Raw genomic sequence first — 16,129 nt, forward strand, 5'->3', positions numbered from 1 at the left:
AATAATAATATTTTTAATCATTTAAAAAAAATTAAATACATTAATAATAATTTGAGGGAGAAAAAAATGGTGCTAAATAACATTATTCAAATAGCTTTCGTTACTTAGTGATCGTATGCGCATGTCAAGTCCCACTCTTTTAGTAATCTTGGGCAAAGAGTAATTCTACTTCCAATATTAAGGCATACAAGGATTGGGTACTTCTTTTTAAGAAAAATGAGGTTTGTTATTAGAAAAGAAAATTTTTATCGCCTATATTTTACTAAATATAATTTTAGAATATGTGAACTTTAAAAAAAAAAAATGTATTACTTGCATGTCCTAAGATTACAAATACCATTTATCTATGCTAAGGATGTCGATGTTTTATGATATGATGATGAATCGGATAAACTTTCTCCTCGTATACATGTTGGAATATATAATCATCTTTGATTTCAAGATCTTTGCAAGTTGTTTGGCAAGAACACTACTTTTTTGTCCTTCGGAAGCCGTTTAATGGAACCTGTTCTTTTAAAGGTCTAAATTAGTGGAACCTGTTCCCTATAATCACGAGATTTTCATAGAATATTTTTTTTTTTTTTAGAATAATTCTTGGAACTATAATTAATAATGCTTTAATTACTGCCAAATATACAATCCAACTGCACCCTCCAACTGCAAGACATTGTTATGATTGATGGTATTTTACTTCTTTTTCTTGGCAGTTTTCGCAATAGCATCACAAATCTCTCTTTTCCGTTTATTGTTACTGATGTTGTTGTTGTCATTGGTGGTGTTGTTAACGCCACCTGCAATTGCAGAACTCTTGCCTGGAACTTCCAAAGCATCCTTCACAAAAAACTTCAACCTCCATAACGTGGATTCACTCTGCATAAGAAGCACAATACATTATTCATTTTGTAACCGAGCAATCGTGTGCAGGAATGTAGAAGATGAAAATACTGGCCAGCACTAGTCAGGAAATCTTAATGATGACCTGAGCGTCAATGTCCAGGTCCACCTCTTCACCAGCTGCTTGGAAGCATGGATTATTTTGGGCAACAATCTCCAATGCCTTGGTTAGATCTTCAGCAGATAATTTGGTAAATGCTGCCCCAAGCTTTCTCTTCTCTTCAGTAGAAGTTTTTCTGAAAATCATGTTCTCAACGTTAACTTTAATCGCCTTCACAGTGATGCAAAATTACTTATGTGTACATACCACTACCACTACAACAATAATGTCATTTCTTTTTAAGTAATCAAATATTTGATTTGAAAACCGCAAATCAATCATGTTATTGAAGGCAGCATAACAAATAATGTCGGAAAACTGGATTCTACAATATTTAAGTACTCTCTCTTTCAGTTATCCAAGTGTACCACTGGTCAAAATGTTAATACAAAACCATTTCATAAATTTGTGTGTCGTATTAGATACACCTTCTGCAAGCCAACAAAAAAAAAAAAAACACAAGAGGTGGGCCTGCTTGATACACATTAGCATGTGACGTGAGGCTTCAGTCTGCACAATATGAAAAGATTGTTTCTAATGCATTCCTCCAATTCCAAAGACAACCATCCTTAAGATGCTACCAAACTTAAATTGACTTATAGTGTGACTCCATAACATAAGCTTTCTAATTAACTTTGAAAACATTATAAGCATCTATACACTATTAAGGTTTTTTTAAGATAATTTGAATTTACTTGCAAAGCTTCACATCTTTCCCCCACCATGCAACTTATTGTATGCATTAAACTGCGTAGAAAATAGAGTTCTGTATACTATTCGCTAGGTAATGACAGAATACCACAACAAGTCACTACAACAAGTCACTTCCATAAAGATTGCCTTGTAGTTTGGAAATTTTAAGTTGGTTATAAACATGCACACATCTACTTGCTATGGATCCTTGAACCAGTATGTTTGGCAATGTGTCTGTGACCAAAACCCTTTGGTACAGATTTAAGTAGATGCCTTTAAAGTGTGTTTAGCTACCACTGTTCCTGCTCCAAGCAAGAGGAACAGTTTAACGAACAGCAATCGCTCTTCGTAATCATAGACAGTCCAAGTAGAACAGTTGCATTGGAATTATACAAGAACATAACAAGCATATTAGACAGGAAATACCAAACAATCTGCACCCCACCCCCCCCCCGGGTTTCCCCCTCCCCCTCTTCCTCTTAAGGCTAGGGATGTTACATAATTTACGTAACTCGCACCAAGAAAGAGACCAACATACAAATTGATTCTTCATTTAATCAAAATAATTCTTCACTCAATCTGATCTAGAACCCATCAAGCCTGAACAGTCATTTCCATTTCCTTAATTTGATGACATAACCTCCAGTTGTGGGAAAAATTCAATTAAGGCAAAAGAACTCGCGGAATTTAAATTAAAACCAGAAAGATAAATCTAATCCATGTGCACCTGCCCAATCGATATCAACAATCAAATCCAAATTTAGCCAAGGTTTTGTTTGCCACGCGCGCCCGCGGGGGCGCGGGGGGGGGGGAGGATGGGGGATTACATCATACAAGCTAAATAAAGCTGTATTTTCCAGTGTTAGATAATGATGTCATGGAACAAACCTGCACTTTTGAACAACCATCTCTCGGAGATCTTCCAGATGCACGTCAAGCTCATACAGCTTAAAAGAATTCATCATCGCACATTTGAACAAGGTCCTCATCAGATTCCCAGTATATGAAATCAGACTAGAATAAGGAAACTAGAAAACACCTTCAACATGCTTGAAGATGCTTAAAGAAATCTATGAGTTATCTCATATAGCTTATTTTGTATCAAACATATCCTCATAAGAATGTTGAAAAATTTAACCCCTAGGGGTTGGCTCAAGTAAGGCCTTGGGCTTGGGGGTATGTTCCCCCCAGGTCTAACGTTCAAATCCCCTTGGGTGCAAACAATTTTTAAGGGCCGTCGGATTGGGAGATTTTCTTCTTGAATTACCCGAGGTGCACTTGCGGAAAACTCCTTACCGAGGGCCTGTGCACTCCCGGGATTAGTCGGAACGTTATTCCTAGACACCCGGTGCCAATCAAAGAAAATGTTGAAAAATTGTAACATACCTCATTACTTATATCTCTTGCCATTTTGGCCTGAGCAGCCTCCTGAGCAAGCTGCATATCCAACTGTGCCTCTGCTTCCTCCTCTTCTTGTCTTTTTTCCTGCAAGTAAATTGCTTCTAACATTATAAATCATCAAAAGAACATTTACCGGGATTAATACAAGAATGGGCTGTTGATGTTGGGAAAGAAGTTACCTCTTCAGTAACTTTAGGTAGAAGTTGCAGCCACTTCTCCTCAAATTTTTTCAGTAAAGTTTTGGCCATAACATGAACATCACTTCTATCATCATTATATTTCATTGCATTCTTGAAAACCAACCTCACGTCAGCACATATTTCCCGAACATTCTTATATCCCGTACCATCCTTGGCCTCCATTTGATTTTTTATCGTACTGAAATCCATGGGCTTGTCAATTACCTATTATACATCATCTAGAATGAATTAGTCAAATGCACATGCAGAAGAAATCCAGGACCTGATGGCAAGGCAACTGAGGACAGACTGCCAAACATGAACCAACGGCATATCCAATGGCAAAGCCAAAGTATTTGGGACAATCTTCCAACAATTATAATTACCCAGCACTAATATCAAGATGGCACTACATGGCATGCCCAGAGATGACAAGCAGATATACAAAAATTCAGTTATAGAAGCAAATTCACCTCTACCCAGATAACAACTCGTGAATAGGAATGCAATGTCACATGATTATTATCATATGCAGTGACATATTTGGAAAATTAAAAACAAGGAACTTTACCTCATAGTAGTCATGTAGGTTAAGACCTTCTACATCGACAGGTTCCAAAAAAGGCCGTGCCCACTTGTGTTGCATGATCTGACAACCAACACAAATACACATCAAGAAATATGAAATAACATGCACTATCATTTTCAATCTTACAGCAAATACTATATGTAACAACCCAGGGAAATCGTTAGTCAATTTGCACTATAACCCCCCCCCCCCCCCCCCCCCCCCCAAAAAAAAAAAAAAAATCATTTTGAAGCTTCCCTAGAATCACTTCATAAAGCTTAGTTTCACCCAATAAGTGGCCAATATGAAAATTAACATCAGTGATTGCATTTATAACCTACCCACTCTAAATGAGTTATTCACTTTTCTGATGTGGAACAAGGTTACAGAGCACATATGAGATCAATTATCCAACTAAATTAAACAAGAAAAACAAATCCACTCAAGTTCCCACAACGGAACAGTAAATAAACTTTGCACACATGCAGACGCACATTCAAGCGTACAAACACAAGATGCATCAAACATCTAGGCATATAAGTTAAAAACACATAAAAATGTCTAAGCAGTGATATGTGACAGGATGGCTATTAAGCTGTTTTAACCTGGCACAATATTGTGCCAAATTGGCGGATGAGCTCTTGCATTCTCTTTGCAGCAGCTGCTTCTCGACATGATGCATCTTGCTGCTGCTTCTTAATACTTGGAATATGTTTATCCTTATCTTTGTCCTTCACCATCAAGCTACCTTTGGATGTGCCGGGTTGCTTTTTACTTGTGCTTAAGTAGAACTGTTCTATCTCATTTGTTCTCTGCTCAAGCTGTAAGGTACAATGAAATAATGACAATCAATTTATAAATGTACAGGCATTGATATGTAGGGTTGTTTGGGAACATAAATCTCATCTCAAAACTTCTCATAATTTCCCTCTCAAACATCATTGAAATACAAAACACTTTTCAATTTCAAATCTTCAACTCTTTTATCTAATCATTACATAAACATTACAATTTTTCCAAAATTCCAAACAAAACACAAAAAACAAGACAAGATTTTCAGATTTCAAAATAAAAATAATATTAAAAAATAATACTGAAAACAATTTATTAACTTTATGATATTTTTATTCAATTTTTTCTCTCCTTTTCCAAAACTCAATAAAACATCTTTTCTCAAATCATTTCACTACTATTCACAGATTTTCCATCTCATCTCATTACCCAAACATGCCTTTAAAAATGACCCAACATGATAATAAGAAGAAAAAACTGCATTATCATCAACCATAAAGGATATCATTCTAAGGAAAACATAATTCACAAAATTATATCAGCATTCGCTCAATATGAAAAGGTTAATACTTTTTGTATTTATTTTTGGATGAGCATATCGGCAACTGTAGAAAATGTTCTTTAACTTATCAGGAAAAACTTGATCATAACAAATCAAATAACATAAAATGTTTGAGTAAAGGATATAAACGTGAACAAGTGAGCCCCTGAATAGATATTACAAATAAATAAATAATCAAACATAGCATGAATTTTCTTTTTCTTTGCACTGTATAGGTAAAAAAATACTACATATTATACAAGGGAGCAGACCTTGAAGAAAACAATGAAAAGGTACAACCTGCTCATCATCGCCTTCCCACAAACTCTAATCCCATATAAAGGGGCCAAAATGCGGTTTCAAAATCTCAAGCACATATAGGTTTGCACAGCTATTTGGTGATTAAAATCAGCAGTCAATCAAGAGACAATTGTTAAAAGCCAATAAACATAGGGGAAAAAGCCCAAGCTGAGACAAACTGTTTCAGATCACAAAATATGCTGTACTTATTTTACAGCATATACTTAAAAACAAAATATTCAGGACATGGCAGCATCAGAAAATCCTTGCAATTAGCTATAATCTGAAGAATTCAGAACCATTTTAGATCTCTTGAAAGTAAAAATATATCTATATAGACAACTCCAGCAGTGTTTGATGGCAGTCAACGATAAGTCGATATCGATTGTCCATTTTCTGTTCAACATGTCGGTCAGGTTATTATAACGGGGAAAAATCCGTTTACCTTTCTTTTAAGGAATTTCTAGTAATTTCAAGTTTGAGTTCGCAAAATAATAATTATACAAGCATGATGCTGAAACATGCTGATTGATTGAACATCTTTTTTTTTTTTTTTTTTTTTTTTAAAGTAAGATTGATTGATTGAACATGATAATAAACCAAAACAAAAACCCACTGTAACGACGCTGTCGTTTAAAGTTTAAAACTAGCAAGAAAGTAATCACTAGAATGCAAGAAATAAACACATAGAAAGGCACCTGGTTAGTAGTTATTAAGTATATTCCTACCTTATCAACCTTCCCGAAAATCTCGTCGACGTGATGTCCGAAACCCTCGATATCTGCAGCAGTATCGTTAGCAATACTTCCAATTCCTATATTCCCTGAATCCAAAGTCAGTGCTTCCATTGGATATATCTGACACTGCAATACAATAACATGATCGATCAGTGGGAGGGCCGAGCGAGGGCGTCTGAATCTTTTACTGTTAACAAAGCATGGAAACAAAATAGAGCTCGAACGTCCCTTGTTACAGACAAGAGGAAACAAAAACCTGCACTTAACTAAGCTTTAGCACAATTATTTGGTTCAATTGAGCTCTAAAAGCTCTTAAATTTACCATGTATTAATTACTATGTACCAGAAAACGTTGAGAAATCGAATCAACCTTGCTAGAAAATACAACAATTGAATCCCGGGCATGCGTTCATACGTATACGTGTATACCGCACGCACATTTAATATAAGTATATAACTATAAATATGCAAACGTAAATATAAAACATATATCCGTAAACATATACATGAGTAATCAATAAATGTATGCATACAAGGAGAGATTGGTACCGGCTACAAAGACCCAAGATCGTGTTTCGGAGACGAATTCTGCGGCTTATTTGGGTTTCAGGGAAGTGACTCTAAAAGATCTTTCGGCCTTTGAGAATGGAGTGCTTGAACCCAGCGCCAGCGGCGTGGTTCCTTTTCCAACCCCTTGGCCCTTGCTTCCTTTTCTTTCCAATTTCTGTGCGATTTCAACGACAGTCGTTCGCATTCCGTAAGCCTATGGTAAATGCGACTGTCGTGAACAAGGTTAAGTTCATGCCGGTTTATTCCGGCGACTGGTGGGACTTACAACAGCGACCAAGTCCCATTTAACACGTCCTTTCCTCGCGAACTAATCAAATTGACGGTGCGTTACAAAAGAATCAATTCAAGCAATTTCAATAAATATATATTATGATAATTAATCTTAGACCTTCACGAATTTAACTTTCAATTTAAGAAACACCAACACAAAATAGTAAACTAAAAAAATTAGCAAATGTCTATAGCCTAAGATCAATACAATAATTGAATAAATAATCAACAATCCGTGGGTAGATCTAGCCATGAAAATTTCTCATACGTGCATTAATGTTAACTTTAGTATTTATAGAGCTATGCTACACCATGTTGTCTATTAATTATTTAAAAATAATAATATTAGCTATTATGAATAACATCACATCAAGCATAATGGTATAAGAGCGAGACAACGACAACATTTATAAATTTAAAATAAAAATCAATGTGCTTTCAAAAAAATAAAAAATAATTTAAGATGTTATTAAGGTATTGTTTGGACAGTGAGTTAAAATAAAGATTGAATAAAATATTTTTAGAATATTATTATTATTATTTTAAGATTTAAAAAATTTAAATTATTTATTATATTTTATAAAAAAAATTATAATAATAATCAAATAAAACACTTATTCAGATCGGACCTAATTTGTGTATTCTTGATGATAAAATTAAAAATTTAACCATTGGATGACCGTCTTTGGGAAACAGCAATAAGCCAATATCCAATGGGCCGTAATACGCCCCAACAAATAAAAATAGTATGTGGGCCTAAGCCGTGTGTCCCGGTCGATGGAAAATGTGTAGAGGTTTGGGGGCATTCCGAGAATTGAACTCGGGACCTCTCGCACCCTAAGCGAGAATCATACCACTAGACCAAATGCCCTGTTTTTGGCAATAAGAGAAGTATTAAAAATTCTTTTGTCCTCTATTTCTGTGTTTCGTTCACTCTTTTGCCCTGGAATCAGAATTCGAAAAACTTGGGCAATGGCCAGCACTGCTCTCCTTCGCTTGCTCCGTTCGCAGTCGAAGCAGCTCTCCTCCAGAAACTGCTTCCCTTCATCAGGTTTTTCCTTCTGCCTCTCCCTCCCCTTCTCTGATTCTTCATTTTCATTTCAACTGTATAAACATTTAAACATGTCGTTCCCTATTGCGCTTGTTTGTTTACCTATAGCTTTGCTGAGTACCTTTCTTGCTTTTCTTCAACACAAATAATACTTGTTTTTCTCAAATACCTTTCGGGTCCTGAGAGAAATACGGATTTCCGCCAAAAATATTAAAAAGGAACGCTTCATCAATGTTATATTCGCTGTTGCCTGCCCTGGTTTCATCTAATTTTGTCAGTCGTCTCGAATGAAATTGCCAAATAAAAAGAAAAGTGATCTCTTTGGGATACAAGAAGATTCTCCCGCTAGTGTATCGTTTGATTGTTTTAAAACTCAATTCAAATGGCTCATCTTGCTGTATAACTCTACGGCCTGTACAATCTCTCCCGTTGCAGCGTATTTGGGTTTTGGTGAAGTGACTATAAAAGATCTTTCGGCTGTCGAGAATGGAGTACTTGAACCCAGCGGCGTGGTCTTGATAGGATTACCATGAAGTTGTTCTTCAACCCCTTGGCCCTTACTCCGTAGATGCAAAGTAAATGCGACTGTCGTGAACAAGGTTAAGTTCATGCCGGTTTATTCCGGCGACTCGTGGGACGTGCAACGAACGGCGACCAAGTCCCATTTAATCATATTAGAGCATGTTTGGGACTGACTTTAAAAGCTTAAAGGTACTTTTAATTATTTAAAAAAAATTTTATAGAGAAAATGATATATTTGATAAATTTATAAAAAAGTGTTTTAATTACCTAAAAAAACTAAAATTCTACTTTTAAAAAAATATTAAATTGAAATTTTTATTGAAAAACTCATACAGATAATTGTATATTTTAAAAAAATTAATATAATTAACTTTAAAAGTACTTTAGTGACATGGTTACTAAACAGTAAATGATTTTTTAATAGTAAAGTTTATTATTTAAGTTATAAGTTATAAGTCTTAAAGTTATAAGTTATATTTCCTACCGCAATTCTAAACATGCACTTAAGCTAGAGCACGTGCAAAGTACGTTTACTTAATTAGGTTTAACAGGTTTTTTATAAAAATAATATAGTTTTTAGAAAGGAAAAAAAAACTTGATTAGGGAATAATTAAATGTATAGAGACAAAAAAGATAAATTTTAGCAAATATTTTGAATAATGATAAGTCATAAATATAATAATTATGTATTTAAATATATTAGAAAATAAAAAGATTATTTTAAAATTAAAGTCAAAATATATTATAATAACATAGATAAATAAAAATAGTATCGTCACGACCACAATAAATATTACCACCATATTCAAAGAACGTATAAGATTTAAAATTGTTTTAGGATATTAGACAATAAATTCAAATCATGTGTTTTGATATAATTTTTTTTAATCTCGATATATTTAAACAGATCTTGTTCAAATCTGAGCGTTTTTCTTTATGGAGTTTTATTTTTTATTTTTTGTACTTATTGGTCTTTATTTTTTTTTTCCTTACCGATCTGAACATTTATACACATATTAAAATGACCTTATGTTTGTTTTGTTTTCACACTTCGGGCCCATCACACCATCACAAACTATATAATAATAATAATAATAATTGAAACTAATAGATTTTGATAAATTTTGAGAGGTAGGTAGAGAGACAAACATTGAAAAATATGAGAGAGGTTTCGAGATAAGAATAGAAAGAGAATCAGGAATGAGAGAGAGAGATGGATAAAAAATAATTGTATCTCTAAAACCAAAAAAGTAATAGACTTAATGAAAAAATAATAAAATTTAATAAAAAAATTATTGTAGTAGTTAAATAGTTACTTATTTTGATAGAATAGAAATATTAGGATTGACATCCCCTACGAAACTGGTGGACCAGAGGCCATTACATGAATGATGAATTAGATCCTAAAGAAAACATAATCGAATGGGCTAAGAGGACTGAGGCCCGACACAACATACAACTAACGTAAAGGTCCGATAGACTAAAGGTTAAGACAAACCCAACCCTTATTACAAACCAGACTCAAGCCCAAGCCCACGGGGGACTTAACTCAGACTGAGCTGCAAACTATCTAACCCTACCTCACTTCTGTCTTCCGCCTTCCTGAGACCTCCCCCAAACCCCTTAGCACGAATCGGCGCGTGACAGTCACTTGGCCCTGGAATTAGAATTCGAGAAATGGCCAGCACTGCTCTCCTTCGCTTGCTCCGCTCGCAGTCTAAGCAGCTCTCCTACAGAAGCTACTTCCCTTCATCAGGTTCTTCTTTCTGCCTCTCCCCTCCTCGAATTCTTCATTTTCATTTCAACTGTACAAACATATAAACATGTCGTTCCGATTGCGTGCGTTTGTTTATCTATAGCTTTGCAGGTACGTTTCTTGCTTTTATTCAACACAGAAGACTTCTTTTCCCTAAATACCTTTAGGGTCCTGAGAAAAAAACGGATTTCTGCTTAAAATCTCAAAAGGAACACTTCACCAATATTATATTCTGTGTTGCCTGCGCTGGTTTCATCCAATTTTCTTAGTCGTCTCGAATGACATCGCCCAAAAAAAAAAGTGACCTCTTTGTGATACAAGAATATTCTAACGCTAGTGCATCATTTGATACAAATGGATCATCTTGTTGTATCACTCTACGTCCTGTACAATCTCTCCCGTTGCACTCAGTTGGATATCAAATTATAAGATCACTGCGAGTTAATTATTTTGTGAAATTATTAAATTGCATCCAACCTCTTGTACGGCTGCATTCACGCAAGTTAATTTTTTAATCGTCATGGATCATGAAGCAAGCTTCTATACATTGGGACTTGACTCTTACCCAGGCAGTATTTGAGCAATTTGAGGGTGGAAAGCGATCCAACTCTTCCACTTAATGCATATTTATTATATGTCTATGTATGTGTATATACTGGAGAAAGAGAAGGGGGAGTGGAGAAGGATCTTGATGATCCATATCTGGTTGTTCTAAAACTCGTTTGCTGTTTATACGTACCTGTCCATTGCGAAGCCTCACCCCCACCAACATACTTCTTATGAATTTAACGAAGTTCATGATCTTTTATTTTATGGTTTCTGTTCCATTTTCTGGCCATTGAGAAATACACAATTTTGACATTTGTTGTTATTATTATTAATACACAATTTTGACATTTGTTGTTATTATTATTACCAGAATATTAATACTCTGTTCTTCAGGTTATCATCCTTCTGGGTCTGGGGCATGGGCACATGGCCTGAATGCCAAACCCATCTTCAACCCTGCTATCCTGCCTGCTGCTGCCCAGAGACGATGGGCATCTCCAGCTACCACTAAAGAAGATGACAGCAAGATCAGTATTGGACCACGGAGAGGGGAAGAAGCTGGGAAAGATGACAAAGATACTGGAGTTGTTTATTATGGTCCGATCTCAACCACCGTCAAGAAAGTCAAGCTCCTTTCTCTTTCAACCTGCTGCCTGTCTGTATCGCTGGGTCCGGTCATAACCTTTATGACATCTCCCGACATGAATGTGATCCTCAAGGGTGCAGTTGCATCATCTGTGATATTTTTAAGTGCTACTACCACTGCTGCCCTCCATTGGTTTGTAAGCCCATACGTTCACAAGCTCAGGTGGCAGCCTGGTTCAGACAGCTTCGAGGTGGAGATGATGTCATGGCTTGCCACATATATCCCCAGGACGATTAAGTTTTCTGATATTCGGCCTCCTGAGACCAATAGGCCTTTTGTGACATTCAAAGCCAATGGGAGTTTTTATTTTGTTGACTCGGACCACTGCCATAACAAGGCTTTGCTGGCAAGGCTGACTCCACAGAAACATGAGTCAGCTTTTAAGAATTTGTGACTTTGAACAACACACTGACTATAGGTCTTTTACAAGCTTTTCTTTTGGAACGGCTGAACTGTGTTATTTTACATGTTTTGATGAGCCGCGGTTCTGTACCTCTGGGCGTTATCGATCATTATTCCCAAGGGAAGGCGAAATTTCGGTTGTCTTGACGTGGAAATTTACCTTGTCCATGATGTTTTCTTAAATGAGATTACCAGTTTCCACAGACAATCAAGTTGGCGTCGATGCTAATTTTAAACTTTTTCTTGCAAATCATGTCAACTGTATCATAATGTGTTTAAATACAATTTTTCTCATCTAATCCCTCCTTAGCCTCCTTTTAAATGTTCATTGTTCAGTTTATTGAAGTCTCGTTACATTCGCTTCTTCTTCCTCTTGGCACGTAGGGCTACTCCGGTGCCAAACATCCGTCTTGCATAGCAGTAAAATATCCTAGCTTAAATGGTCTTATTAATGGTCCTGTGTATGTTCATTACATCATCTGTAATATGTTGCCCGTCTCTTTCCTCCGTTAATTCGAGATGGAAGTAGAGCTGAGCAGAAACGGTCCCTCCCCACCACTTCACATGGTGTTAGAAGTATTACTTCATCTAATGCTATCAGCTATCTTTTATTGCTTTGGGATGAAAGACTATATATTTGAGGCAAAACTTGAAAAGATTGATATTTGCTTGTTTCTTCCCGAGGAAAGGATAATATCTGCTTCTTGTACAACTCGCTCAGATGGTAAACATTCAAGAAAATGTTAGTGATGTCCTTCAAACTTACCGTTCAATCTTAATATTTATGCATTATAAAATTTTTTTTTTACTTAATGATTAAATAAATAATTATTAATAAAATTATATATTTTTTTAATTTTTTTCTTAATGATTAAGAATGTTAAAAAAATACTTCAAAATAAATGAAAAAAAAAATTATAACTAGCGATATGCACGCCAGGCGGCCAGATAGCATGATCCAACATTAAAGTAATAAAAGTAAAGATGTGCCACAACTATAAAAGGAGTCTAAAAGTATGTCACAAATTGTAATGACTTCGTATAATTCTTTAGATATATTTAATAATAAAAATAACTTTTCAATTTAATGAACCACGTCAGGATAAGTCAGTTTGTAAGATTATTTTTATAAAACTCCTTTGTGCTAAAGTATTTCTCATAAAAAGTATATATCTAACCCCCAACATTGCTATAGCACAGTTCCAGCCATTGGAGACTAACCACGCCGGCAAACTAAAGCATTCGTGGAATCTAAACTTGACGCAGCAAATAACAATGTCGATCGAGCTAGCTGCAATCACCACATGCACACACACAAAAACTAGATGCATTATGAATGTAAATAGAAAGCATCCCCGGCAGTACAAGTCTCGCAAGACAATACCATAAGCAAAAGACAAAGCAGATCAAGGAGAGCAGCCCAGCCACCGGTGATCAAGCACCCAGTTCTGTGAACAGCAAGTACGGGATGATGGTGGAGACTTGAAGCTATAATCAACAGCACAAAATCTTAAGTTTCTGATGGATGGATTACTAGCAAGAACTCAATCCTTATTGGAACTATGATAATGGCCCTCATCTACGGAAACCCTGAAGCATACAACTCACTTGCCACCTTTCTTAGCTGCAGACTTGGTCACCTTGGCTCCAGAAGGATCCTTCTTCTCTACGCTCTTGATGACACCGACAGCCACGGTTTGACGCATGTCCCTAACAGCAAAACGACCAAGTGGAGGATACTCGGAGAATGTTTCCACCACCATGGGCTTTGTGGGAATCATCTTAACAAATCCAGCATCACCATTCTTCAAGAACTTGGGCTCTTTCTCAAGCTCCTTACCAGAACGCCTGTCAATCTTGGTGACGAGCTCGGCAAATTTGACAGCAATGTGGCAGGTGTGGCAATCAAGGACTGGGGCATAGCCATTTCCAATCTGGCCAGGGTGGTTCATGATGATAACTTGGGAGGTGAAATTGGCTGCCTCCTTGGCCGGGTCATCCTTGGAGTTTGAGGCAACAAACCCACGCTTGAGATCCTTGACTGCAACATTCTTCACATTGAAGCCAACATTGTCACCAGGAAGGGCCTCTTGGAGAGCCTCATGGTGCATTTCAACAGACTTAACTTCAGTGGTCAATCCAGTGGGGCCAAAAGTCACCACCATACCAGGCTTGATAATACCTGTCTCAACACGACCCACAGGCACAGTTCCAATGCCTCCAATCTTGTAGACATCCTGAAGTGGAAGACGCAGGGGCTTGTCCGAGGGTCTCTTGGGCTCCAGGATCAAGTCAAGGGCATCAAGCAGGGTTGGGCCCTTATACCAGTCAAGGTTCGTGGACCTCTCAATCATATTGTCACCCTCAAATCCAGAGATGGGGACAAAAGGAATCTTATCAGGGTTGTACCCAACCTTCTTCAGGTAGGAGGAGACTTCCTTCACAATTTCATCATACCTTGCCTTTGAGTATTTTGGAGTTGTGGCATCCATCTGTTCAAACAAAAGTATGATATACGTCACTCCCAACCATAAAAACATCCAGGTGTTTAAGATAGCACAACACAATCTAAGAACAACCATATCGTGCACAACAAAAAATAAGTAGGATCTGGAATATGCTGGCATCATCACACCTTGTTGCAACAGCAAATCATTTGCTTGACACCAAGGGTGAAGGCAAGTAGAGCATGCTCACGCGTTTGCCCATCCTTGGAAATACCAGCTTCAAAACCACCGGTGGTGGAGTCAATAATAAGAACGGCACAATCAGCCTGGGAGGTTCCAGTAATCATGTTCTTAATAAAGTCGCGGTGTCCTGGGGCATCGATGACTGTGCAGTAGTATTTGGTGGTCTCAAACTTCCACAAGGCAATATCAATGGTGATACCACGCTCACGCTCTGCCTTGAGCTTGTCAAGCACCCAAGCATACTTGAATGATCTCTTGTTCATCTCAGCAGCTTCTTTCTCAAACCTCTCAATAACACGCTTGTCAATACCTCCAAGCTTGTAGATCAAGTGGCCGGTGGTGGTCGACTTACCTGAGTCGACGTGACCAATGACCACAATGTTGATGTGAACCTTCTCCTTACCCATTATTAAATCTTGGCTTGAGACTGTTAATAATGTGCAAAATAATGTGAGGAAGCTACCTCTTCATTAAGGGAATTGCTAAAACAATAAAGGCGTTAATAAATACATAAAAAATTTTGACAAGTATAAAATCAAATGTCCAAATGCAATTAATTGTTGCACACTGACAAAGGATTCACTAGAAATTAATTTTAGAAGAGTAAACCCTTAATGCATTGGTTCAGATATACGGTATGTATAAAACTTGAAAAAATGAAAAACAAAAAATATATGAGTTATCCAGATCCTCAAGCCAACTTTTCCCGTAGTTTAATACACACAGCATGCTACAGATTAGAACCGATTTAAACATGTAAAAAATCATAAATCTAGTCAGGGAAAAGTCCAGAACTATAAACAAAAACAATTGTTCGCTATATTAAGAACCGATTTAATTTATATATTTTGCAATGCGTCAAAGTGAGAACCAAAAATATATAGAACAATAATAAAGATCAAATAACAAAGAGCTAAGAAATCCGGATAATCGCCACGGCACCACAAGGGGACAACCTAACCAAACACAGAAGAAGACGCCGTAATCATGAAGCTAATCAATATATCTTCGTCAGTATGATACCAGATCTAGATAATCAACTATACGACGTAGAAATTTTATATATCCGAATGACAGAATTCAGCATAAAAAACTTTCAATCTCAAACCCAATATTATTAAAAAAAAAAGTGCCGAAATTAAGATTTTAAACACACGTCATTCACAGTCATCGAATAAGAGCAATCTGGATGACACAGATATATCTAAACAGACGTACATAATCTAATAGGGGCAAAGATGAAGAGGTAATAATCGATAAGAGATCGAACCTAAGGAGAGAGTGAGAGTGAGAGAGAGAGAGAGCGTTGCGCTTAAAACTTCCGCGAGACCGAGAGTAGAATGGGGGAGTAGGGTTCGCTGCAACTGATATACGACAGCTGCTTGTGTGGAGTTTACGTAAATACCCTTGGTGAGAATTAGGAATGGGGTGTGCATAAATCTTTATAAACCGATTGACCCGATCAGAT

The 16,129-nt window shown here is 36.6% G+C and overlaps 3 protein-coding genes and 1 non-coding gene across 6 annotated transcripts; 1 reads left to right on the top strand and 3 right to left on the bottom strand.

The window, feature by feature from the left end:
• Nucleotides 1-630: 630 nt before the first annotated feature.
• LOC122301317 (transcription factor GTE1-like) lies at nt 631-6,913 on the bottom strand. Of its 2 annotated transcripts, none has more exons than XM_043112568.1 (9): nt 6,755-6,913; nt 6,197-6,331; nt 4,441-4,656; nt 3,839-3,916; nt 3,268-3,492; nt 3,074-3,172; nt 2,576-2,634; nt 980-1,130; nt 631-870 (listed from the first exon to the last, which is right to left on the bottom strand). In XM_043112568.1, the coding sequence occupies exons 2-9, from the start codon at nt 6,314-6,316 to the stop codon at nt 688-690; spliced, it is 1,131 nt and encodes a 376-aa protein (XP_042968502.1). In that variant the 5' UTR covers nt 6,317-6,331; nt 6,755-6,913; the 3' UTR covers nt 631-687. The 2 variants fall into 2 exon arrangements, with proteins under 2 accessions (XP_042968502.1, XP_042968503.1); XM_043112569.1 differs by having other exon boundaries at nt 6,739-6,900.
• Nucleotides 6,914-7,844: 931 nt separating this feature from the next.
• TRNAP-AGG lies at nt 7,845-7,916 on the bottom strand. The gene has a single exon. It is a non-coding gene; the product is annotated as a tRNA-Pro (tRNA).
• A 71-nt stretch (nt 7,917-7,987) lies between these two features.
• LOC122301319 lies at nt 7,988-12,179 on the top strand. Of its 2 annotated transcripts, none has more exons than XM_043112571.1 (2): nt 7,988-8,096; nt 11,317-12,179. In XM_043112571.1, the coding sequence occupies exons 1-2, from the start codon at nt 8,018-8,020 to the stop codon at nt 11,961-11,963; spliced, it is 726 nt and encodes a 241-aa protein (XP_042968505.1). In that variant the 5' UTR covers nt 7,988-8,017; the 3' UTR covers nt 11,964-12,179. The 2 variants fall into 2 exon arrangements, with proteins under 2 accessions (XP_042968505.1, XP_042968504.1); XM_043112570.1 differs by lacking the exon at nt 7,988-8,096 and adding an exon at nt 10,176-10,374.
• A 1,097-nt stretch (nt 12,180-13,276) lies between these two features.
• On the bottom strand, nt 13,277-16,087 carry LOC122301320 (elongation factor 1-alpha). Its single transcript, XM_043112572.1, has 3 exons — nt 15,932-16,087; nt 14,607-15,088; nt 13,277-14,463 (listed from the first exon to the last, which is right to left on the bottom strand). Exons 2-3 carry the CDS (start codon nt 15,066-15,068, stop codon nt 13,576-13,578), a joined length of 1,350 nt encoding a protein of 449 aa, XP_042968506.1. The 5' UTR covers nt 15,069-15,088; nt 15,932-16,087; the 3' UTR covers nt 13,277-13,575.
• Between the last annotated feature and the right edge of the window lie 42 nt (nt 16,088-16,129).

This window comes from Carya illinoinensis, chromosome 2 (genome assembly GCF_018687715.1).
Source record: "Carya illinoinensis cultivar Pawnee chromosome 2, C.illinoinensisPawnee_v1, whole genome shotgun sequence".
NCBI lineage: Eukaryota > Viridiplantae > Streptophyta > Magnoliopsida > Fagales > Juglandaceae > Carya > Carya illinoinensis.